This window comes from Halyomorpha halys, unplaced genomic scaffold (genome assembly GCF_000696795.3).
Source record: "Halyomorpha halys isolate HHAL.00 unplaced genomic scaffold, Hhal_1.1 Scaffold61.1, whole genome shotgun sequence".
NCBI classification, from domain to species: domain Eukaryota; kingdom Metazoa; phylum Arthropoda; class Insecta; order Hemiptera; family Pentatomidae; genus Halyomorpha; species Halyomorpha halys.
Window position 1 is genome coordinate 566,848 of NW_027110400.1, and position 24,819 is coordinate 591,666.

At 31.7% G+C, this 24,819-nt stretch overlaps 1 protein-coding gene across 2 annotated transcripts in view; it reads right to left on the reverse strand.

Moving 5' to 3' along the window:
- The window catches only part of LOC106692560 (ribonuclease P protein subunit p40), a 493,269-nt gene that overhangs the window by 176,902 nt on the left and 291,548 nt on the right, over nucleotides 1-24,819 (reverse strand). For both annotated transcript variants that reach the window (XM_067048581.1, XM_067048580.1), the window contains one exon: nucleotides 21,336-21,416. In XM_067048581.1, the coding sequence (XP_066904682.1) occupies nucleotides 21,336-21,341 (6 nt within the window). In that variant the 5' untranslated portion in view covers nucleotides 21,342-21,416. The remainder of the gene's footprint in view (nucleotides 1-21,335; nucleotides 21,417-24,819) is intronic.

The window sequence follows — 24,819 nt, forward strand, 5'->3', positions numbered from 1 at the left end:
GCTCTGCCTAGACGGTTAATGGCTCCCAGTTAATGGTACCCTCTGTTATCTATATGTCTTTTTACATTACTTTAGATCTGTTACCAACGGGGTTTTTGCCTAGGTCCGGTGGTATAATTGGTTTTTATGCCGACAAAAGAAATTATTTTAAGTTAAAAAACCCCAGCTGGTACCTCTCATACATATCAATAGATATGATAAGAATTAGACAATTATGTTTTAATAAAAATGCGATATCAATTCAAAGCACTAAATTTTCTTATCTGATCAATATAAATGCCATTTTTTTCTGAACTATCTTCATCTTTAGGATTACTTTAAATCAATTCTCTACCATCACAATTATTTATACTTATATATCTACGACTTCACGATTTTTTGAAAAAGTTCCTAATTTTATCTTTATCATTTGTATTCATTTAGGGATGACTATTAAACATAATCTATTTTAAAATCTATCTTGAATATTTCTTTTGTTTCTCCTATATACTATTTTACCTCTCTCATCATTATCTGACATTCCTTAATAGTAATATTCAAGATAATATTTAATATAAATAATTTAAAAAAAAAGAAAAAAGTAATGTAATGTTCATTAGGCAAATGTTACGATCTAAGTTTTTTCGTTTGATTTTGAAAGTTTTATTAATATCTTTAGATGTGAGTTATTTTAAAAATAAAATTATTTCACAACAGTTATCTATTAATTTAAAAAAAATAAAAATTCTTCTATACAGTTACTAAATAATATAAAAATTCTTCCATAACAGTTATCCATTAATTTAAAAAATAAAAATTCTTCTCTATTAGTTATCTAATTATTTAAAAAATAAAAATTCTTCCATAAAAGTTATCCAAATATTTTAATAATAAAAATAATACAGTAACAGTTATAATGAAATAATTCGAGAAAAAAATAATAATAATGGTTTCGGACCCCTCCACTTACCATGTTTTCCAGTAGAATATCATTTTGTCAATTATTTAATGTTTTATTTTATCATTTTTACACCTGCAGATCCCATATTGGGTAAAAATTGATTTTAAAATGTTCCCAAAACCAGATAGTCGTCACAAAAATAAAATTTCATTTTAAATGGGAAAAGATGGCACAAAAACAAAGAAAAATAATTAATAAATTTTAATTTTAAGAAATGTATTTAGCAATTGTTTGCTTTATACATACACATAATGTAAAATATTGGTAAGAGTCCAAAATAAATTATTTTTGAAGTATAATAACAATATTTGTTCTAAATGAAAAATAAAAAATTTCTTATATAAGTTTTTAGTACTTTAGGATAGAATAAAAAAACACAAATGGTGTATTGCCGTCATAAATCGTAATAATGCCACTCTAAATTTATTTATTTTAATTGTTGATGTATTTTCCGTATCTGAGTTGTTTTTCTACTAACTTCAGCTTTGCATCGTACTATTTCCTTTTTTATTTGTTATTATATTTTTTTTTTTTTAATGGAGGATAGTAGGATGGTATTTCTCATAATATTTTTTATATAAAGAGTGTTTCAATTAATTAGAACACAATAGAATTTTATATTGGAGCTAAACTAAGAAAAAATATACTAAAGAAATAATTCTGTTTTTTTATTTTTACCCATTTTATTTTATTGAGGGATAACCAATTAAATTATATAAGAGATTGTATAAATAAGTATTAAGGTTTCAAACTTTATAGGTCATAGATTTAATATTTTTTTTGCTTTCGGAGATAAAGAAGCTTTTTGATAAAAGTTTGATGATTACCAAACAATAGAGTTAATCGAAAATGATAATTTGAATGGTCACAAGTCCCAGATGCCGCATTTGTTTTTCTTTTATTTTTTCCCCTTTTCTCTGTGCCCTAGCCATTTCTTCTCATAATGGGTGGCTATACTTCTGGTTGAACCAATCTACCCTGACCATACTGGGAATGTTCAGATTCATTCTGTGGTTCCTTCGTTATGGTATAAATTTATATTTAAGATTGTCTTTGAGGATGGTGTGGTTGGCTGAAACGTTGGAAGTTTAAAGTAATAATAAAGTGTGTGTTTGAGACTAATTTAAACAAAAAAAAAAGAAAACTTTAATGTTCATTAAAGTGCTTATTTATTTCTCCCTTTAATAATTTGTGTGTTATTTCAAATCTATTTTTGAACATTCATATAAGAAAATTTCAGCAGCGTTATAAAATGTTTCAAAACCTCGAACTAGTAACTATGAATCATTGAAATTTTATTTATCCTTAGTGAATACAAAAATAAAATAGAACAATTTCCTACATATAAATATAGTCATTTAAATTTAAATTTTAAAAATATAAGAATCACCAGTTATTGCTTAAAATGTTCCTTTGATAACTAAGGCATTTCTGATTTCTTTTTTGAAATCAAAATAATTCGGTTAACGAATTTATTTAAATTTTGGTAAGAAATACCAATTATCATTGTAGTTGTATTCCGCTCGCAATAGTCACAATCGCTTAAAATATTTCTTTTTATCATCAGAGAAGCCTATTTCTAATTTATAGTTTTCTTTGGAAATCGTGATATTTTAACAGTATTAAGTAATGACGGAGTTATTCCTTTGCGAAATTTTGGAAAATAATCAGAAATTCTTATTTGAGACTATGCTTGTGACTTACTTAATACTAAACAATTGCATTAATCATATGGCAATCTTTTCTCATAACGATTCTTGATTTAATTTTTATTGTTTACTTTTGACGCTTAAGCTATACCATTTATCTAATTAGATCTGATCATTTTTAATTAAAATTCAAGGTTATTACCACATTTCAGAAGAAAATATTGAAATAGCCAGGATAATTTTACATTTTGGTTTTCTCTCAATTTTTTATAACCAAGGAAATCAAACTAGATTAAATCTAATCAGAACTAAATTGTAAATGAATTTGTGAACTTATTGTGTATATTGTATTCAGTAATCTGGAATGATTATGGTGAATGAACCATTACTGATCATCTCTCAATGAATTACGGAGTCCGACATATATCAAATGGTGTATGGGAGGATAACAGTGAATCTAACTGGACAGAGCATTATTCACATGCCACCTGTAATTTTTATGTTCTTATCGTCTCAGGTTTCTTATCAGCTATTATCATAAGAAACCTAAGTGTTAATCTAACAGGAATTGGAGATAACTCCATGAGCCATTTTTTACATCAGTTTAAGTTGGGCAGTAAGGTCTCCAGGAGAAGAGGATCAATAAGCTATGATGTAACCTTTCATGGGTTTCTGACTCACCATAGCAAAAAGAAGGGGTGGGTAGCTGGGGTTGGTCCCATCCCTTCATTCATCCTCGGCTTCATTCACGATTCATCAGTGGAGGCTAGAATGGTCAAGCTATGCGAGAAAGTTTCGTAAAATATATGTATACATTAAATCCAATTATCCAGGTATAATAAGGTAGAAATACGGTAATATGCAACTCTAAGATTACAGGCCGTGTAACAGTATCAAAAAATATTAATATAAAATTTTTTTTAGTTGCACCAAAACAGCATCAAATCCACATAATAGAATTGCTGAAACATCTCAAATTATTAAAATTGTAATGAGGAGTTCATAGATGACCGTAGATAAATATGGAGAGAAGATGTTCGAAGGTGCAGTCAGCAAAGGTACACAAATAAAGTAGTTTTGTTTATTTATGTGCCGACGTCACGACCTGATTTTCATGTCGTGATGTTATACTGTGTCTTTTACCCATTGTAACATATGTTCCGTTTACTTTCTTGCCCATTGTACCGTATATATAGTTTTCTTTCATATAGTTCATTATGTTGATTTTTTTTAAAAATATCTTTATTGAAATTTACATACAATAGGAGTGTAGAAAAACTACCCATTGTTAGCACTCTGATGACGTTTTTACATGAGGAAGTCTCGTAGCCATCTTCTTTTCAGACGCCTCGGAGGATTATCAGGAATGGAAGAGGAGGCAAAGTAAGAAACTAGTGCGTTTGGGTGGTTTGGGAGTTTATAATGGAAAGAATCATATCTGGTTCGGGCTAGATCGATTACATATGGATTTGTGACAAAGTGAGTTGAGGATTTTACGAAGGATTTTGGATTGCAAGGATTGGATACGAGAGGAATTCGAAGGTTTAGTGGAGCATTAAAGCTCAAATCCGTTTGTCCAGATTGGCTTTATTAAAGTCATGTAGATCAGTCTTTTGTAATGGATCGGAAGTTTAGACCGTTTCTCTAGTAAGTGTTGTAATAGTAGAAATCGACGTGCAGTTTCCTGTCTCTTCAGTTTTGTGTGAGGATTCCAGGTAAGTCGTTTATCTTGATGAAGTCCAAGGTAGCGGATCTATTTGACAGGGGTAAGAGCAACATTATTAAAGGAAACTGTAGAGCAGTCCGTAGGTTTTTGATAACCTTTTTGATCACCGTAAAGGTGATTTGATGGGATTTATTATGATATTTATATTGATTTAAATTATTTTTAGATATTACTTACTTATTTTATTATGTTAATGCCATTATTCATCATTTACATTTTCTTCCACACCACTCATTAAGTTTATTTCTTTATTTCGAACACTATTTTTTATCATTTATTTTGAAAGTCTTATATCCACAATATTATATGTTATTTTCTATTATTACCAATCAATGTACTTAATTTATTTTAATGTATATTTCCATGTTTTGTATTATCATTATTATGTTTATTATCATTTGGTTTTTATGTTTTTAAATTAAGGTTATTACCTCGTTTTGTTTTTCAGCCCTGAAATGATGAAGGCCTGAAATTCAAGTCGAAAGGTTGGGACAAATAAATAAGTTTTTTTATTTGTGTATTTGCTGACCGCACCCCTCTCTCCCCTCCCCCCGACCATCTTCTCAGATGATAATAATTGAACGCAAAAGTTGAATCGAGTGTTTTTCATATTTAAAAATATATATATTATTGATGCTATCTTTAATAATATGCTAGTTTACAGATGTCTATAGGTAAACCAAAATTAGTTTCCCTAGTTAACAATTCTTTGTTCTACCATTTCACGATCGTAGCTCCTATCTTCAGAATTAGGTAAGCCAATATTTTATTCCTATTATCCAATCTCATCTTATATTCAATCAACACTATCACTTACAAATACATTAGAAGGCCTCGACGGCCGACCACGTTGAGGGGGGTTTCTTAATTTTTTAGCTTCAAAACGTTTTGGGTTCCCCATATTTGGCAGTAAATGTCTGATTCTTGTTGGCCTGAAGAATGGGTCTTGAGACTTAGTTTATAACGCAGCGGGAACCCATAAATACGCCTTAGGTGTTGGAAACGAGTACATCAAAGCCTACTTTCCACAATTTATTTATTTATTTAAGTGTTTCGACCACTAGGGTCAATTACACTGAATTTACAAAGTTAGTACATTAGTATTGAGATATTTACAAAGTTACAAACTGAGAAAGTTACATATAATTACAAAGTGAGAAAGTTAAAAATTAACAATTGCTATTAGATGTTACATTACATTACAATTTACAATTACAATTACTATTACTATTACAAGTTACATTACATTACAATTTACAAACTTACAATCACAATTAGTTAGACTATATGTGATCATAAATATTAATGATTTTTAGAAAGTGAAAAAGTTTTATTATTGTTGGAAGATTATTGATTGACCGTGTGTAAAGATGAAAGGAATATGGTCCGGGTGCGGTCAAAAAAACTCAAATAGTAGAAATATACTATTTTAATGAGCCAACGTTTCGCCCCACGTTGCAGGGCTTCTTCAGGGCTAAAAAAAGATACAAACACATAGTGTTTTTATAATTACACTAATTACATTAGTGTTTTTACACATATAACTATGTGTTTGTATCTTTTTTTAGCCCTGAAGAAGCCCTGCAACGTGGGGCGAAACGTTGGCTCATTAAAATAGTATATTTCTACTATTTGAGTTTTTTTGACCGCACCCGGACCATATTCCTTTCATTTTATTATTGTTGTGGGATCTTCGCTCAACATCTCCTGTAAATCTGAAGAGAACCGACGTGGTTCGTGAGCAATACATTCAGTGAGAATATGCTTAACGGTAAGAACGTTTCCGCAGTAGCGACACGTCGGCGTGGTCCTGGGTATTCTGAGGTACGCAGGATGGCTGACCAACATACAGAGATTGGCTCAGATGCACGTGGATAAGGTGCAGCCCTATCTAAAAGGCGCTCACCGGAGAACCCCAATAAGCAAAAAAAATTTTTTTTTATTTTCTAGTGGTATAATAAAATTGATAATAATTTGTAGCAGTGGCATGCGTAATCCTAAAAAAAAAGGATACGTTTGAGGGTAGAATTTGTGTTATTTATTCTAACAGAAAATGTTCTTCTGTTGAGGAACGAGCTCAGAATATTGTATAAGTATTTCGGAGTGTCTACTTTCTTTAGTTTATAAAGGAGCCCAGACTTTATCACACGATTTTTAGAAGTCTAAGTCTATAGCTACTGTGTCTCTTCTTTTCGAATTCGTTTATTATAAATTTTGAAAGTCTTTCCAGTTGGTGAGAAGTGAAATGACAGTATTGAATTGAGTTGAAAATCCAAAATAATTTCGAAAAAAATAATAAACTGTTTTTTTATAACTGTACCTGAAAGTAATTTTCCTAAAATTGGTAATAAACTGATGAGTCTATAGCTGCTGATTTCTTTAGCGTTCTTACAAGGCTTGTGGATTACTTTGAGTTCGGCTTTCTTCCACGTATCCGAAAAGTATCTCGTACCCAAGCAACTGGTAAAAATTGACGTTATGAAAATAACAGCTTTCCTGGTAAAATTTTAATAGCAATGACTAGGATCAAATCATGGCAAGAACTTTTCTTTATCTTGAGCTTTTTAATCAGGCCCTGGATTTCTTTTAGGGTCGTGAATATAGGTGGGACCTGAACTGTTTGCGAGTGGGAGATTTAGATACTCGTAAATTTCATCATTAACTAAATTCGGATTTCTGTCTGTATTGGAGAATGTTTTCTCAAAGAAATTAGCGAACACTTCAGCTTTTTCGGCGTCGCTGGTAATGAATTCGTCATTGTCTACGAGACTTGGAATTTTCTCACGTTAATCCAATAAACGTTGCGTAGCCTTCCATAATGATTGATCCACATCCCCCTGGATTTTTAGAATGTGCCCATTCATCCAGATCCTTCTTAGTTTCGTGTTTGAGATGGTTCCATTTCTTTTTGTAAGCAGGGTTTCAGGTGCGCATCTACTGTCTCCTTGCATGATTTTTTTTCTTTAATTTTTAGTAGTATTGATTTAGGGCAGCTGCCAAAGACTGTTTTTCCCTCTTAATTGGAAAGGTCGTATATTTCCCTCATGTAAACTGTTTGAGACCGAAACATTTAACGACGTCATTACTTTTATTTATTTCTTGAGAGGTAAGAAATTTTCTTTTTCAGTTTTAATTTTTCTTCGACTAATCTTCTACGTTTCCCAGTCGATAACTCCATTAATGAGGTATTTTTTCATCGTCTGATTGTTTATCTTAGTTAAGAAATTAATTAATACAGGTATATGGTCCGAATTTAAAACTGTGAGGAGAGGAAAACAAAAATGTTTGTTAAAATTTATTTAAAATTTAAGTTAAAATTTAAAATTAATTTCAGTGAAGCTAATATTATTTTTATTTATCAAGGCTAGACCACCGGAAAGAATTGAACAATCTCTGTCATTATGAAGATTTTATAATCCAAGATTTTCAATTTGATGTTTTGGGGTAAATGTGTCTCAATTATGCAGGCTATATCGATGAACTTTGATTGAAGGAAAATGTTGAGTTCATTTCATCATTTGAGATTTCCCACTAATAGATTATTCAATCCTATTCATCCCTCCTCTCTCATTCTCAGCTAGTGTTCCTCAAGGTAGTATCCTGGGTCCCATCCTTTACACAGTCAATACTGTTGACATCCGAACCAATCCTAATACTATCCTCACCACTTATGCTCATGACAAATATGCGCTTGCAGTCGAAAATAACCTTTCAATTGCATCCCAAACTCTCCAATCCCATATTTCAACCCTCGAAGATTGGTGCCGTAATTGGAGGATCAAAATAAATCCCATGAAATCACCTTTACCCTTCGTCGTAAACCTACTGACAGTATCCTTTAATGTAATAAAAATGTAAATTATGAATAATGGAATTAACATAATAAAATAAGTAAGTAATATCTTAAAATAATAAAAACAATTTAAATCAATATAAATATCATAATAAATCCCATTAAATCACCTTTACCCTTCGTTGTAAACCTACCGACTTCCCTGCAGTTTCCTTTAATAATGTTGCTTTTACCCCGGTCGGATAGATCCACTATCTTGGACTACATCTGAACAAACGAATAACCTGGAATCCTCACACAAGACTGAAAAGAAAGGAAACTGCACGTCGATTTCGGCTATTAGAGCACATAATAATAAATATCAGAGAAGGTCCTGATTTCTCCTGTAATTTCAATTTTCCTTATGTTCTCCTCTAGGCCGCTTTATCAAATTTTCCTATTGCGTACTTTCATCCTCTTTCTTGTAAGGATACTCTTTACTTTCTTCGCCATTCATCCGTTGAGGAACCTTTCAACACCTATCTTCTTTTAGTCCATACCATTGTATTTCTTAGAGTGCAGATACGTAATTCCTTATTTAATTTTATTATTCTTAGGCTGCAACTGGACAAACGACTAACCTGGAATCCTCACACAAGACTGGAAACTGCAGTTCGATTACGACTATTACAGAACTTACTAAATAATCGGTTCAAACTTTCAATCTATTACAAAAGACTGATTTACTTGACTGTAATAAGGCTAATATGGGCATATGTAGTTGAGCTAAATCTTCGAATTCCTTTCGTATCCAATTCCCACAATCCAAAATCCTTCGTGAAATCCTTAATGCTTCATACTTTGTCACAAATAAAATCATACATAAAGACCTTAATGTTTTATTTGTAACCGATCTAGCCTGAACCAGATATCAATCCTTCCATTATAAGCTCTCCTCCGAGGTGCCTAAAATGAAAATGGCCACGAGACTTGCTAATGCAAAAACGTCATTAGAGTGCTACTAATGGGTAGTTTCTCTACACGCCTGTATCACTCCATTATAAACTAAAATCAAAATTACTGGATGTATGTATATGAATGTACAGTTGTATACATCAATAAACATTTAAAAAAAAATTCATTGAACAGATATAACGTGGATAAATGTGTCACGATTTGTGGTAAATGGGGTTTTATAGCTTCTATAATGATTTTAGTAATAGAAGACAATACAGAGAAACAAATAATAGTTACAACTATTCACTTTTTTTTCGAAAGGCCTGAAACACCTAACTGACCAATTGACTTGTATTGAAATCAGATCGCTATAACTCAGAGACAAAGAGCTCAGAAAGTTTCAGACATTGCCCTATGGCTTTGACAAACTACACGAAATCTTCTTTATTGTTATACTCTTTGGCATTTTATTGAAGTTACTTCCCCCGCCTCTCTCAGTTCCCCAACAATAAGATTTTCAACATGTTAACCACACGATGAGTAGCCAAAATAATATGAAGAAAAAGTGACGTTGAGGACACGGCGATACCGTTCGGTTATCGGTGACTATGCAGAGGACCCTTATCGTGGCCTGGGCTATTCGCATAAATCAGCTGCCCGGGTCCGGGGCTCTAAACAATTCACCGCAATCAGCATACACAACCATCCCCTATTTTTATCCCCGCCCATTCACTCTGCTCTCTAAAAAAAAAAGTAAAAAAGCCAAACACAAAATAAAAGAAAAAAATCATCATAATAAATAACCCTTAATTCGTGGTGTCAGGGCTGGGCCTTCTCAATTAAGTTAGATGTCGGAGGGCACTTGTAAATAGCCGGCTACTCTTGAAAAACAAGGACAATACGCTCAGTTTTTATTTGGGCCCAGTGTAAGGGGGGGGGGAGAATGGTGGTGGGAGGGGGTACGTTGGAAATGGTAAACAGGAAGGCCACGGGCTAAGCAGACACATTTTTTTTATGGTGAAAACATCACTCAATTCCCCTCAAGTCCGCCTTCTGAATTAAACAATTCGTTGCATTTTTTCCCCTGTACATATTTGTAACAACCGTAAATTTTTTGTAAGTTACTAATTAAGGAATTTTCTTTTAAGGCTTACAATTAAGCAATATGTTTACTTACTTCACATAGCTATAGAAAAAATATTATTTGTCTATTTTAATTGCAATAATTTCACAATGAATAATAAACAGTCTATTACATACTAATTAGGTATATTCTAACAACCATTTTTGACTTTCGTGAACTGTATAGAACATGTTCACTATGGGCTCTAAAACCTGTACTGCGCATGCTACATACAGTTTTTGAAAGTCGAAAGTACAAGTTGGAACAGACCTAGTATCTACATGCCGTGCGGTATAGTGTTTGTACAAAATGAAGGGATAAAAACAACATTAAGGCCCAATTCAATCATTATGTAAACTACATGATAGTTACCGTTAACACAGCTTCCACATTCGTAAAACTGTCAAATAGGTCGTCCAACATGATGATCAATAGCAATGATTGCGAAGCTATGGTCATGTAAACTGCCACATGTATACTTGACAGAGAACTGTCGCATCTTATCTAACTTACCAACTGTAATGGCCAATGAAAATGAAAACATTCTTCGGATATAGTATTATGTTTTATTTCTAAGCTTGACATTGGGTAGTGGTGATGCGGTGGTAATTGTAAACTTATTTCTCCAACTATTTATAGACTTTTAAATTTTAAAATTTTAAAGGTGTAGGCAAATTTTTTCTTTTCCCATGGTGTCTGACACCTACGTTACGTCACTGGCATAAAAGCAATGTATTTTAGCATACTTTATATTTCACACATACCTATTCCAAAACATTTCACTTAACCTAATAGCTAAAAGAGTATTTAAGTATAATATATTTTTTTCGAATGACTATGAGAGTATGGATAAAAATAACCACATCATCTAATATAATAGTCAAGAGAAAATAAAATAATAAATTACTGAGCGAACATGCCACTAAATTAATTATGATAAATTGTTCGCTATGGAAATTCCTAGAAAACTGAATAACATCAAAAGCTCCACAAAAACAAAATAATTTATGATAAGGTTATGAAAAAGTTAATAAATTAACATCGTAACCTTTTTAGTATGTAATTAATAATTATATGAATAAATCAATAACAACCCGAAGACTGAAGCCCAGACTGCTGTAGGACATTCTTTTATAAATGTTAATAAATATAAAATTAATTCATAATCACACTACCTCTATTTACTAAATTAACTTGTTTCTTTTTACTATTAGAAGACAATTGTTTGTTTTATTTAAGTGTACCAATATCATTATTTTTTGTTATTAATTTTACTTTCCTCTTTTATTAATAAGCATTATTCTTATCTATTTATTTTATTATTATTTTTTTAAAAATTTTCCTGGACAGTTTTTACTGAAAAAATTAATTTACGAGATTTTTGATATCGACCTTAAAAGTATCAAAAATAGAACAGATAACAAAATAGTGAATAATAAAGCAATTAATAAGAAATTTTATGGATTCAATTATACAATAATAAGATTATCGTAAGATATACTGAAATCATTTATAAATTACAATATTAATCAATACTCCTTATGTTATAGACCAAACAATAAATGAGAAGAATCCTTATAAAACAGCACTCGTGCACCTTGCAGTTAAAATCGAACACATATTCGATTTTGACAATACAATAATTTTACATAAAGAAAATAATACGTTTAAAAGAAAAATACTCTAGTCTATTTCTATATCAGAAAACATTAATTATACAGTAAATTTTAAAACAGACCCAAGAAATTTGAACCACCGCTATGCAGAGATTTTAAGCAAAATTAATTCATGAAAAATATAAGTAAAAATTTGAGGTTACTATTTATAATCAACTTTGATATGAATTTTAATAAGAATTTTAACCAAAATACAGTTTGAAACAAATAAACCATATGCCTGACTTAAGCGTAATGAAGGTTTAAAATATTGTTGTGATAATATTGTTAAATTGATTTGTAATTAAAAGTTGACTGAAATTGATGACCAGGGAAAAAAAGCCTGCAAAAAGTTTTGAAATTATTGATGTGAGTGTAAATTTGTATTTAAGGCATGCTATTTTATTAATTACAATGTTATTTATTAAAATAGTTAAAAATAAATGTTTAATAAAACTGTTATTTGATAGATTGTTCTTGAAGATGGCCGAATTGACCTTGTAATTTAAAATAAATAAATAATATTTTGAGACTTAAATTGGATAAATTGTATTTTATTTAAACAATAATGACCAGTCTAAAAAAAAAAAAAATGAAAAGATTATATACAAAGTCATTTATTTACAATTTGTCTATAAAAAGCATTTAATTTACATCCATTGACTTATGCCCTGCTAGATCGCCAGACAGCCCACTTATCAGACGAATCAATTTATTCCATTATATGAACCCTGAGAAGTCTTGGTTCCCACTATCACTATTTAACAGGCTTAAGATCACACCTATACATAAATATATCTAATTGTATGTAAATGTAAATAGAGTATACATATATAAGTATTATTTTACAGCAAAACTAAGAAAGCATAAACTTTTCATTATACCAATCAGTAAAAATTGTTTAAAAAAAAAAAAAAAGAACGAAATGAATTCTGCAAATGGATTCTAGAAGCTACAGGGTGACGAAATAGAGCTACTGAAAATGTCATCTAACATCGGTAACTAACAGGCAATCAATAATTAGTGGACATTAAACATTTATAGCTTTTTGACACCAATAGTGCCCTAGACGATTAATTTTCAGACATCGTTATCAATGATCTTGTATTTTATTTATTCTCTCACAATATTTCTAATGAGGGATACTTTATTCATTTTGAAACGCTTCACACTTAATTAACATTCAATTTTTATAACTATTCAATTATATATATTTATTTTTTTAAATAATCTATTTCACTTGGTATTAAATTTATTAATGAATTATGTTCAGAAAAAAGATTATCTTTCCACACAAGTTTATAGTAAAAATCTATTTATTTATTTTTTTAACTCCACTTAGCGGGAGGGGTACCTCTCGACCTCCTCCTACAGGAAGAAATGGTGATCTTTCATTTCAAGAAAGAGGACTCAGTTTTTCTTTTTTTTTTTTCGCCATTCAAGATGGTCCTATTTTAAAATCCGGAGGTGAGGGGCCTCCTCATGTTGATTTGCATAGAAGATAGAGAAAATAAAAATATTAATTATTAAAGAGAATCGATAATGGTAAAATAATAAGAAAACAGTCAGAAGTCGAAAAGAAGTGTGGGAGAGAGAGGGGGGGTGCATTAGAAGAAGGAGTTATAAGGTGATGTTAATAGGGTTTTTGGAACCTTTCCTGCCCTGCCACCTCGCAGGAAGGGGGGATGGAGTGATAGACTGGAATACTGGATTGAAGGAAGCAGGAAGACTATCAAAGAATTTGATGTGTCTCCGTGTGATGTATTGTACAGTTTCTAGCTGTAGTTCGTTATATATTTGCGTCATGTTACGTCTTTCTAGAGATGTTCCTCGGCATATCTTCTGTAGTGTGCTTCTGGTATTGTTGTAGTGATTTCAGGGCTGTAGGGTATAGAAAATGTAGAAGTGTTGCACCGTGGAGGAGTGATGGTCGTAATATTACTTTGTAAATGAGTAATTTGAGTCTGAGTGATAGCCCTGGTGAGGGAGAGGGCTCAGTATGTCTGCTGGGAAATTTTATGGTGGATTGACGAGAATCCAAGCAAACGGAAAACCATTCTCTGGGAGGACACTACAGAGGAGTGGAAAGAGAGTTGGGTGACAAGCCCAAAAGGCAAGTAGGTCCTCCTATCGACCCCCTATGTCCTAGTTGTGGTGTTCTGGAGACTGCTGAGCACATTATCATAGACTTCACTGCCGTTGATGCACTGCAAACCAAATTGGTGAGGGAAATTGGACTCTACGCCGAAGAAAGAAAGAAGAATACTACCTGTATTACAAAGAATATGTAAACGTGTCGAAAACTCCCGGCCTATTTCAATTTTCGTGAAAGAATAAGACCAGTTTCTGGAAGGAGGCGCAGTCTACTGAACCTTAAAGCGGTAATTGTATATTTATAGGAAAACTTAGAAATCAATTAATTAGTAGAAGTTCTGTGCTACGGATACATGTATAACATTGAACTGCTGCTGCACTTGGTTCCTCATAATGTAGGGGGCTGGTGCTGGTACTGGTATTTGGTGGGGGGAATCAGTCCGGCAAGTGGGCCTGTGGGTCCTTTTTTGCAACCCCTGGCGGCTACCTGAGTTGCTGCCTCGTACTAACCAAGGTGGGAGTGTCAAGATTCATTCTTGGGGACCCCCGAAAATGAATGTTAACTGTCCCAAATGGGAATCGAACCCACAGCATTTGGAACCGAGCGCACTGGGACCTGCGCCCCAACCCGCACGGGACGTGTCCCCGATAATTTAGGGGAAGGTGGAAATAAATAAATATTAATAAACAGCAGATTTAACAAAAAATTTTACTTTTCAGGTTTTCAATAGCTATTCAATTGATCATAAATAAATCGTTTCTATATTTTCTGAATCAAATTGTTTTACACTGACCGACCAATTTGTATTCCTCCATGATTCAAATTATCAACAATTATAATATTTCAATAATTTTATTAATCAATAAGTATAAATTTTTCATAACGGTAATTTGGATTACTTAAAAAATAATAATATAATCAATTTCCCAAAATCTCACAAAATAAATCACATTCCTGATTGACCTCGTTGTGTTAGGACGACAGTGTGGACAAAGCCTGAATTAACTACAGACTAAAGTTGGAATTTTCTTTCGGTGTTGAGTTTCACTCAGTTTTGTTGAGTTTCAACCCAGATAACACCCACCGATTTCCTAATTAATGATAAAATGCAGTACGTAAAACAATTAACTGAATAAAAAAATCTAATTGTAATTAATTCTATACCTATGAAAACATATTTATGAGAGATAGTTGACCGTGGATGATAAATGAGGAGAAGATGGTTGGGGGTGCGGTCAATGAAAAACACAAATAAGTATGATTAACTTATTTTAATGTGCCGACGTTTCGGCCAGAGTTTCTAGCCTTCTTCAGGGCTGTTCGCTGGAAGATTGAGCGCCTAATCTTTATCGCCTAATCTATTAGGCGCTCAATCTTCCAGCGAACAGCCCTGAAGAAGGCTAGAAACTCTAGCCGAATCGTCGGCACATTAAAATAAGTTAATCATACTTATTTGTGTTTTTCATTGACCGCACCCCCAACCATCTTCTCCTCATTTATGAAAACATATGTGAAAAATTTCAAGTAAATCTGAGAGGGTTAGTTTTACAAGCGTGTCGAGGTGATGTTGAATGACACCTTTGTCATCACATAACCAGTTGTAATTACTTATGAAGACTATAAACCCTTAACATTATTACAATTTAATAATAAATAAGAAGAGACACGTAATAATGATTGCTAGATTTTATAGTTGATTGATTTTATAGATAGGTAGCTTAATCTAATTAATAATTAACTACATATTTTATCATATAGGATGGTATTTAAAATACTTATTATTTTTAAATGCGTTTTTGAGCATCTTAAAAAATTTTAGTTTGTATCATTTTCTACTAAAAAATAAACCTAAAAATCACGCAAAATAAAAAATTACAGTTAAGTTGAAGAAGAATGCTTAGAGGGTAAATATATCTTTAATTTTTTGGGAGAAATTTTAATTATATTTGTTTTTTTGGTAAATTCTACGGACCTTGTATTTATTTGGCTGCCTAAACCAGTCTACGCAAATACACCTTTTGAGATACTCTAAGATAAAATATGTAACGTATGTAACTGAAATAAAATTTTGTGTCTGGGCTGTTACAGCAGCTTTTTCGTAAAAATCGTCCTACAGGAAGCTTAATTTTCACAAAAATCGTTTTAAACGATTTGAATAAAATCTATAGAAAATAAAATAGTCTTTAACACCAGATAGACCTCATTGAAATAGTCTGATAGGGCTTAAATTTAGAATTTTCTAAAAATCGTCCTCTAAAGTATTTAATTTCCTCTTTTCGAAATAATTAATTATTTTGCATTGTTATCAAGAATGAAAAAAATTTTAATTTGTGCTATGAAAAAAATTGATTAGTAACTCGAGAAAAAAATGGTTAAATAGAGACAGCAGTTTAGAGATCGAATTTTCGGATTCCAATTATGTGCACCTAGCTTTGTTGTGTTTTATTAAACATTTGAATTCACGGCAGAAAAATTTTTTATCCGAGAAACCCCAAAATACGAGTTTTTAAATCAATAGAAAAATAAAAATTTAATGATTGAAATGTTAGCCATACACTTTACAGGGTGGAAAGTGAAAGTGCGATCCGCGCATCCACACCAGAGTTTTCAATCCCAAACAAACCTCAAATTTTCTGTTCCAATTAAAATTACCTGTTTAAGGTTTATTGCCGGGACCACAGACTCATACCCTCACTAAATTTTCTATCTTGGTAGAACATTCACTTTTTATCCGACTGAGCGTTTGCATTCGAATAATACTTTCTGGCTCACTACACTTGATTCTGGATTTCCCATTTCATATCAGGATTCACAATCATATTTCTTTCTTTCGCACCTCCAAATCCAGTCAGCCTGGACCTTTCATTTATTCTAGAGAGGATTCATCCTCATAACTTATTGAAATTGACTTCATAATAATGAGTTAGTAGCTGACAGTGGAGTTATATATGAGAAGATGGTTGGGGGTGCGGTTAATGAAGAACTTAAAAAAATATCGTAAAACTTATTTATTATTACCAATGTTTCAGCCAGAATTTCAAGCCTACATCAGGGCTAGAACAAAAAACAAAATAACAACGGCAGAGAAAAAGGATATACAGAATGATTAAAAAAAAAAAAACTCATTATGAAAACATAAGTAGTTCAAGTATTATAAGAATAGAGGCTGTATGAGAAGAGTAATATAAAAATTAATTAAGAGGAAAGAACAATTACTATTTACTAACTAAATTTATGTACTGCGCGGGAGTCTTTTTTGATGTAGAACAGGCTTTTGATCGAGTCTGGCACCCGGGACTGCTTTACAAACTCCGTAAATTCCTATCTCCTACATACTTTTTCATTGATAGATTATTCCAAGTAAACCACAATGGTTCCTATTCATCCCTATATTCTCAGTCCGCTGGTGTTCCTCAAGATAGTATCCTGGGTTCCATCCTCTACACCGTCTATACAGCTGACATTCCAACCAATCCTAACACTATCCTCACCACGTATGCCGATGACACATGTGTGCTCGCAGTTAATAATAACCCATTAATTGTATCCCGAACTTTCCAATCCCATATCGCAGCCCTCGAAGAATGGTGTCGTAATTAGAGGATTAAGATAAATTCCAACAAACCCCATCAAATCACCTTTACCCTTCGTCGTAACCTACTGACTGTCCTACAGTTTCATTTAATAATGTTACTCTTATCCCTCTCGAACACCTCGACTACATTTGACGACTACATCCGCTACCTTGGACTACATTTGGACAAACGATTAACCAGGAATCCTCACACAAGGCTAAAAAGAAAGGAAGCTGTACGTCGATTTCGACTACTACAGCACTTACTAGACAAACTTCCAACACATTAAAAAAGACTGTAATAAGGCCAATCTGGACATATGGATTTGAGCTTTGGGACTCCACTAAACCTTCGAATTCCTCTCGTATCCAATCCTTACAATCCAAAATCCTTCGTAAAATCCTCAATGCTCCTTACTTTGTCACAAATAAAATCATACATAAGTAAATTAATGCTCCCTATGTAATCGATCTAGCCCGAACCAGATATCACTCCTTCCATTAAAAACTCCCTAACCACTCAAACACCCTAGTTTCTAACCTTGCATCCTCTTCGACCAGCTAATGTAAAATGTCAATAGAGTGATACCAAAGGGTACTTGTTCTACACGCCTGTAACACTCAATTTTAAATAAGATCAAATTTACTGAATGTATCATGTAATATACAGTTGTAAATTTCAATAAAGATATTAAAAAAAACTAACTAGATTTTCATATGTATTTTATTATTTGTTATATTATAAGAAGATAGAGGCTGTATGAGAAGATTAATATTAAAATTAAGTAAGAGGAAAGAACATTTACTATTTACTAACGAGATTTTCGTTTGTATTTTATTATTTGTTCTTTTCTCAAACTTAATTTTAATATTAATCTTCTCAAACAGCCTTTATCTTCTTATAAAATTATAAAACTAACTATTTATGTCTGTATATTTATATCCTTTTATTCATTGGTTATTGTCTTGTTTTATGCTCTTAGCCCTGATGAAGGCTTGAAATCCTGGCTGAAACGTCGGCACTAATGAATACGTTTTGACTTATTTGTATTCTTCACTGACCGCACCCCTCACAATCTCCTCCTTACTATTTAAATTGTCTATTCCATACAATATAAGTACTGTATCAAGAAAAACATTGAATTTGTATTCCACACACTATTTAAAGTATGTACTTTTTTAAAATCAGAATGTTATAACTTGACATCAAATATTAGTATCTTCTTTCTTTATTGTATTTTATAATCTAGGTTGATCACCATTATGCTAGTTCCGACTGCCTAGAGAGCACAAATCCCTGACAGGCGTTATCTACATTCGATCGGGGTTAGTTCCTCGAATTGGCAGCATGAGTAAGGTAATCAAGTGTGGAACACAGAGAGTGCCTATGCCACGGACGATGGGAGGAGATAGGAGAGACGAAGATAAATATGAAGAGGAGACACCGATAAAGAGAAGACTAAAGGAGTTAATGCCGGTGTTTAAGGGAGAGGAGGCATTAAAAGCCTCGGAGGGGCCGGAGCTGGGTTACATATGCATGAGATGTAATCGTGTTAGGTCTCCATTGACGTTTAACTTACCTACAGGAATTAGCTATTTTCCTCCCAGAGCCATCTTCATTCTACTCGCTTCCCAACTTTATACATAATCAGTCGCTACAGTTTTAATCGGGTTTTGTCCTGTTTTCTTTCCCCTCCCCGTCTCCCATTTGCATTCCAATTTCAATAATTCTCCCGGGATTTCGGCAACGGCCAAGTATTTGGCCAAGTTAGAGTTGCTGCATGTTCTATGCTAAGTTCGTTTATCCATCGGTTGTGTACGGTCGAAGCTGTTTCCAACTTTGTCCTGTCTTGTAAAATGAACTTTGAAACAAGCTTAAAAAATTAACAGTAGAACAGAATATTTTATTTGTTTTTGTGAATATCCCATACAGATTTGATTAAGATAGCAACAATTTAATAACAAAAATTAAGAGCCAGGGGAGATACGTGTACCTTAGGCCACCTTAAAAAAAGGGTAGGTGAGAGAACAATTGGGTTTTCGTGCAAACGTAAAGATGAAATCCAGTCTATCTTGAGTAGAGTGTTTAGTAAGTAAGTAATTGTTTCCATTGTCTATTCCCTCAAAATCATTCGTCGTTTTATGTTGTGTAATCTATTTAGTTTATAATGAATGCAAATTCTAAGCAATATAACTTTATTTTTTCGCCCTTCCTGGTCATTTCGGAAAAACGGGGAGAGGAGAGGGAGTTTTCTACAGGTGACCAACCTATTTTAAACATGGTGAAGGGTCAAGTTTTTCATTTTGTGGGACCGCCACTCAAAAAAAATAAATTTGTAATTCAGGAATTTTCAAATATTAATTTTGTCATTCATAAAATTCTTTTATATTTTTTATTTATTCATTATTCATAAAATTCTTTAATATTTTGTTTTTAACCATTGTTTACTATTGCCAACAGTAAGAATTATTCCTTTCATTTCCTTTTTTTAATTAAACAAAATTAAAAATTTTTGTTTTTTTAAGCCCTGTTAAAGTATTACAATAAGAGGATAAGACCTATTTGGTATTAAAGAACACTTAATTGCACATTAATTCGCTGAGGTTATTTCAGAAGCTATGAAGAATTGAAAAAAAAAATGTAAGACATAAATAATGTAGTAAATATTTTCGCGTATCCTGAATACTGACGAACCATGAACAAACTTATTGGCAAAAAACCATATGGGAAATCTAGCCATAAATTGTTGTAAACGCCTAGAAATATCTATAATAATGAAGTCAACAAAATTTTCTGTTGACAATAAACGATTACTATCTGCTACATTTCTTGGTGTAATAAAACTAGTCCATGAGAGAATTGTTAATATCATTTTTTAATAATTCAACATCAACAATACCAAAGAGGTGTATATATAAAAAAATAATAATAAAAAGTATTGATTGTCTGATGTACGTTATAATCTCAAAGAAGTCATAAAACCTTAAATAATTAGAGCGAATATTGCCTCACTGTCCCACTCCTCAAAATCCCATGATAGCAGCTCTTTTATCTTGCCTTTAAAAGTTGAGCAGTCTTTGATATAATTTACTCAGATTGAGAGAGAGAAATGCTTTATTTATCCATGCTGCCCAAATACATCGGGTTGCTACATTACACAGCATACTAATCAATCCGTTATCGGACATATATAAATTACATATATTTACATGATATAATAAAAAAGTTATTTTTCCACAGTTTCCTTCTACAATCAATTCCAGTCTACTTATAAAATACAAATATTTCATTTTATTCATTTTTTCTTCTCCTTTCTTGTTCCTTCCATTTCACCATTTCTTTCAATTCCATTCTTTCATTTATTATATTTCAACTAACACTACAACTAAAATCCGATCGACTTGAGGGGGACCGCAAATAGCCTGCTTTGAAATTTGAAAATTCATTTTTTAGAAAAAAAAACTTTATTAAGTCCTATTTAAGAGTTATAGAAAATAATTTTTGTACAATATTAAATGCAATTAAATTTTCTTAAGGTTTTTTAAATATGCGTTCAAAGCTATTTTATAACGTTATTGCATTAATGTAGTGGACTGAATTGTGTGATGAAAAAATTATGTTTTTTCTCTCTTTTATAAACTCAATGAAAGCTATGTTGTGATTTAGCAGAGAGTTAGAGAGTTAGAGACTCCATCTTATTGAGAACCATTTTTACGGTGAAATATATGGCTTTTGACCCAAAATAAATAAAAGCTTAGCAATTTTTTTTTTCTAGTCTTCTTTTGGTATGTTATTATTAATGATTATTTTTGGTGTTAAGATCAACTTAAGATTGTAACTTACGTCCATACTTGTTGTAATGTAACCAATACTTGTGATGGATTGTAGGAAGTGAGTTCGGACGACGGTAGAGAAAGGTACAAACTAGAAAAAAACATAACTATTTATTAGTAATAAATTGTTATTTATAAGTAAATAAATAATAATTAACTAATAGACAGTAATGAAATAATTATTAAAGGTGGAAGTGTCGGGTCCTCACTGATTTATAAATATAGAGAGAGATAAAGTGTAGTTTGATATAAATATTTTTTTAAATAAATGTTTTAAAGGTAACATAAGACGATATGTAGTCATAGGTTATTGGGGACGAGTTATTTAAGAATTACTTATGAAATGATATAGCCTTTTATTTATGTAATAGATGAAAATCATTACAAAATATAATATAAACATTTAAAGAAAAAAAAAATATATATATCATCAATATATGTAAATGTAATATAATATAATATATAAATATCATCAATAGCTTTAGAGATGAGGTTATATTTTTCCTGTATAGTAGAGGGAATATTTTCTTCTCTAAATGTTTGACTGTTCTCAATATATTTTGAGAAATCCGTACGGAATTTTTCTATTTGGGTTTATTATTGAAGAATAACAGTTTTCTTTTTTAAAATGAAAAAGAAAAATTAATTACTTATACCTGTATTTAAATTTATTTTAAAAATTATAAAAGCTTGAAAGAAAAAATTCTAAAGGATATACCACAGTAAAATTGTAATTACGTTTAATGTTTGTTGCTCATTTTTTTTCTTTAATTCTATAACATAATCAGTTTAGAAAATAATTAAGGGAGGTAAATAATTATTTTGGGTAAATATAATTTGAGTGAGCTCTATATAATTAATCTGCTTACCTAATTACTAAGGGGATATAAGCCTTTTCGGCCTTATACTCAAACATGTGAGGATATTCTGTAATAATTCCATATATTTATTATTCATCTTATTATATGAAATTATGGAAATTTATAACTATGTTAATAAAATTGAAACAAATAAAAAATTCATGTAAACCTAAAATAAATTAAATAATTTTAACACTGAAATGACCACTAATGAATTAGAAACTATGGTAAATTTTAAAGATTGAATGTTGTGTGGTAAGATTGAATGTTACTATGGTAACAATTAATAGGAAAAGTCCTTTTCAAATACATTTCAAGTCCTTTAAAATGCAACGTCGATCTTACTACGTTATTTCCACCCTAGATTTGAAGAAATAATTTAGAAATAAGAAATTAGCCCAGCACCAAAAGAGGCAATTGCAAAAGTCTTGGACGTAAACAAGCTTTTGTTGTATCTAGAATTAAATATTCTTAATAAGAGAATATCACATTTTTTCATGTATACCCTATAATTAAAACACATTTTATACAAATAAAGTGAAGAAAACAAAGTATATTTTGTAATATAGTTGTATGAAGTACACCTTCAACTGAAGACAACTACTTTACTTTAGAATACGCTGGTTGGGAATGAGTGGACTTTATGTAACTTAATTGAAGGCTAAGGAAAATGAATTTATTAAACAATTTATAGGTTTGTGGAGAGTGGACAAGAAAAAAAAAATACTAGAATCTGTTGTATAATTATAATATAGAGTTATGAATAATTTTGAATAGGGGCCTAGCAATATTGATGCATCGATATGTACAAAGATTAGGTTTCAGTTAATTAGGAATGAAAATTTAAGTGAGTTCACTTCGATGAATGAAGGCATCTTCTCTCTCTCATATCTTCCTCCCTCCTGGATCCCGTCCCTAGTAAGGGAACCCCTTCCTTAAGTTACGGGCATCATTACTTGAACTCAAGATAAGAAAGAAGAAAAAATGGAGCTCTTTTCTAGTTTACTTTGCGCCACAGTGAGCTAGAGACTGTTTCTTTCTATTGTTACAAGGGGAGATAATGCTGCTAATTACTAATAGCCATATGCTTATATTGCGGGGCCAATTCTCCGTTCACCAGTTTCGGTTTTTAAACGAAACTATGATTTTAGAATACAAATTATTTTTATAAAAAAAGTTTGGATTACATGAAAATATAATTTCTTAGTTCTTATATTAAGTCGCGGAACCACTGCTCTAGGTACTTAGCTAGAGAAGTAGTAAACAATTTATAAAAAAATACAAACTTTTGCTTTGTAAAAAGTCTAGTATGGAAAAACGAAAAAAAGATATAGTTTTGTGTCGATTGTCGTATAGGACACACATACAATTAACCCGTTATTTAAGTAATTGATCATGTTAAAAGAAGTATTCCGGAGGCTGTATTATAACCAACATGTATTGTGAGAATACTTGAAAACCTTCATGATGTGAATTAAATTAAAATCGCTCATAGACTCTGTTTAACTAAGATAAAAGGATAATGTATAGAGTCGAAAGTGACTGAAGAAAAATGGAGACAGAAACTCCTGAATGAGGCAGGCGAAGTGGCTTACAATCGGACGAATCAATAGAAGGTATTTGAGCTGACTACGGCAGCTGACACACGGACAACCACTTGTCTTCGTAGTGACCACTCTCCACACTCCTGCCCTCTATTCATCCTCAGCTCAACTATTGAAATAGTTTTCGGTTGTGCCATCGTCAGGCCGGCAATAGCTTTCCCCTCCAGTGACCAGGAAGCGTTTGAACATTGATGTGTTCAATCCCTTCAATGTGGAGATCAGGTAGCAGGTAAAGATTAAAAACAAATGAGATCAAAACAACGGAACAAAGAATAATGTATAATAATTCGGTTTATAAAATATAAATGACACTTTGCGGGATATATTGAAGGACTTATTAATTAAAAACATAATTTTCTCGGTTTCTACTTTCACTTACCGATGTATGAAGTAAATAGTAAGGTGAGTTTGTTTGTTTTTGTTTAGTGGCGTCTAAACAGTTAAGTGGCAACATCATTGGTCATTAACGCCATTTATACCTCTTTTATACTAATTTTTCTTACATTTGTTTTTTTTTTAATTTCTTATTTTATTAAATTTTAGTATTATTTATTTATTTTTTCCCCTGTTCGATGCATTGTATTGTGAGGAAACTTGAAAACCTTCATGATGTATATTAAAATAAAATAGCTCACAGACTCTGTGTAACTAAGATAAAAGGATAATGTAGGGAAGCGTGAAGAAATTTGTGTCAATAAACCTTTTGATTTTAAAAACTAAAACACCAATTTCTCTGTTTTATCATCATCTCTGAAGGTTTTTGAAATATCCGGGTTTAATCCTAAGAAGCTATTGAGAGGTGATGTGAAATATGGTCATTCCTGGAAAATATGGCTAATTTCCAAATTGTTGGTGCAATCCTGGGCAATTCGGATACGTTTCTTTTGAAGTAAGATAGGAGTGGGTGAGCCTCGTGTGAGCTTTGTGTAGTATGTGGATTATAATAGTGAAAAATTGCGAATTCGAATTTCTTACGAAAATATACATTTGCCTCTGAGTCCAAATAACCGAAATCTTCTGCGTGTGAGCA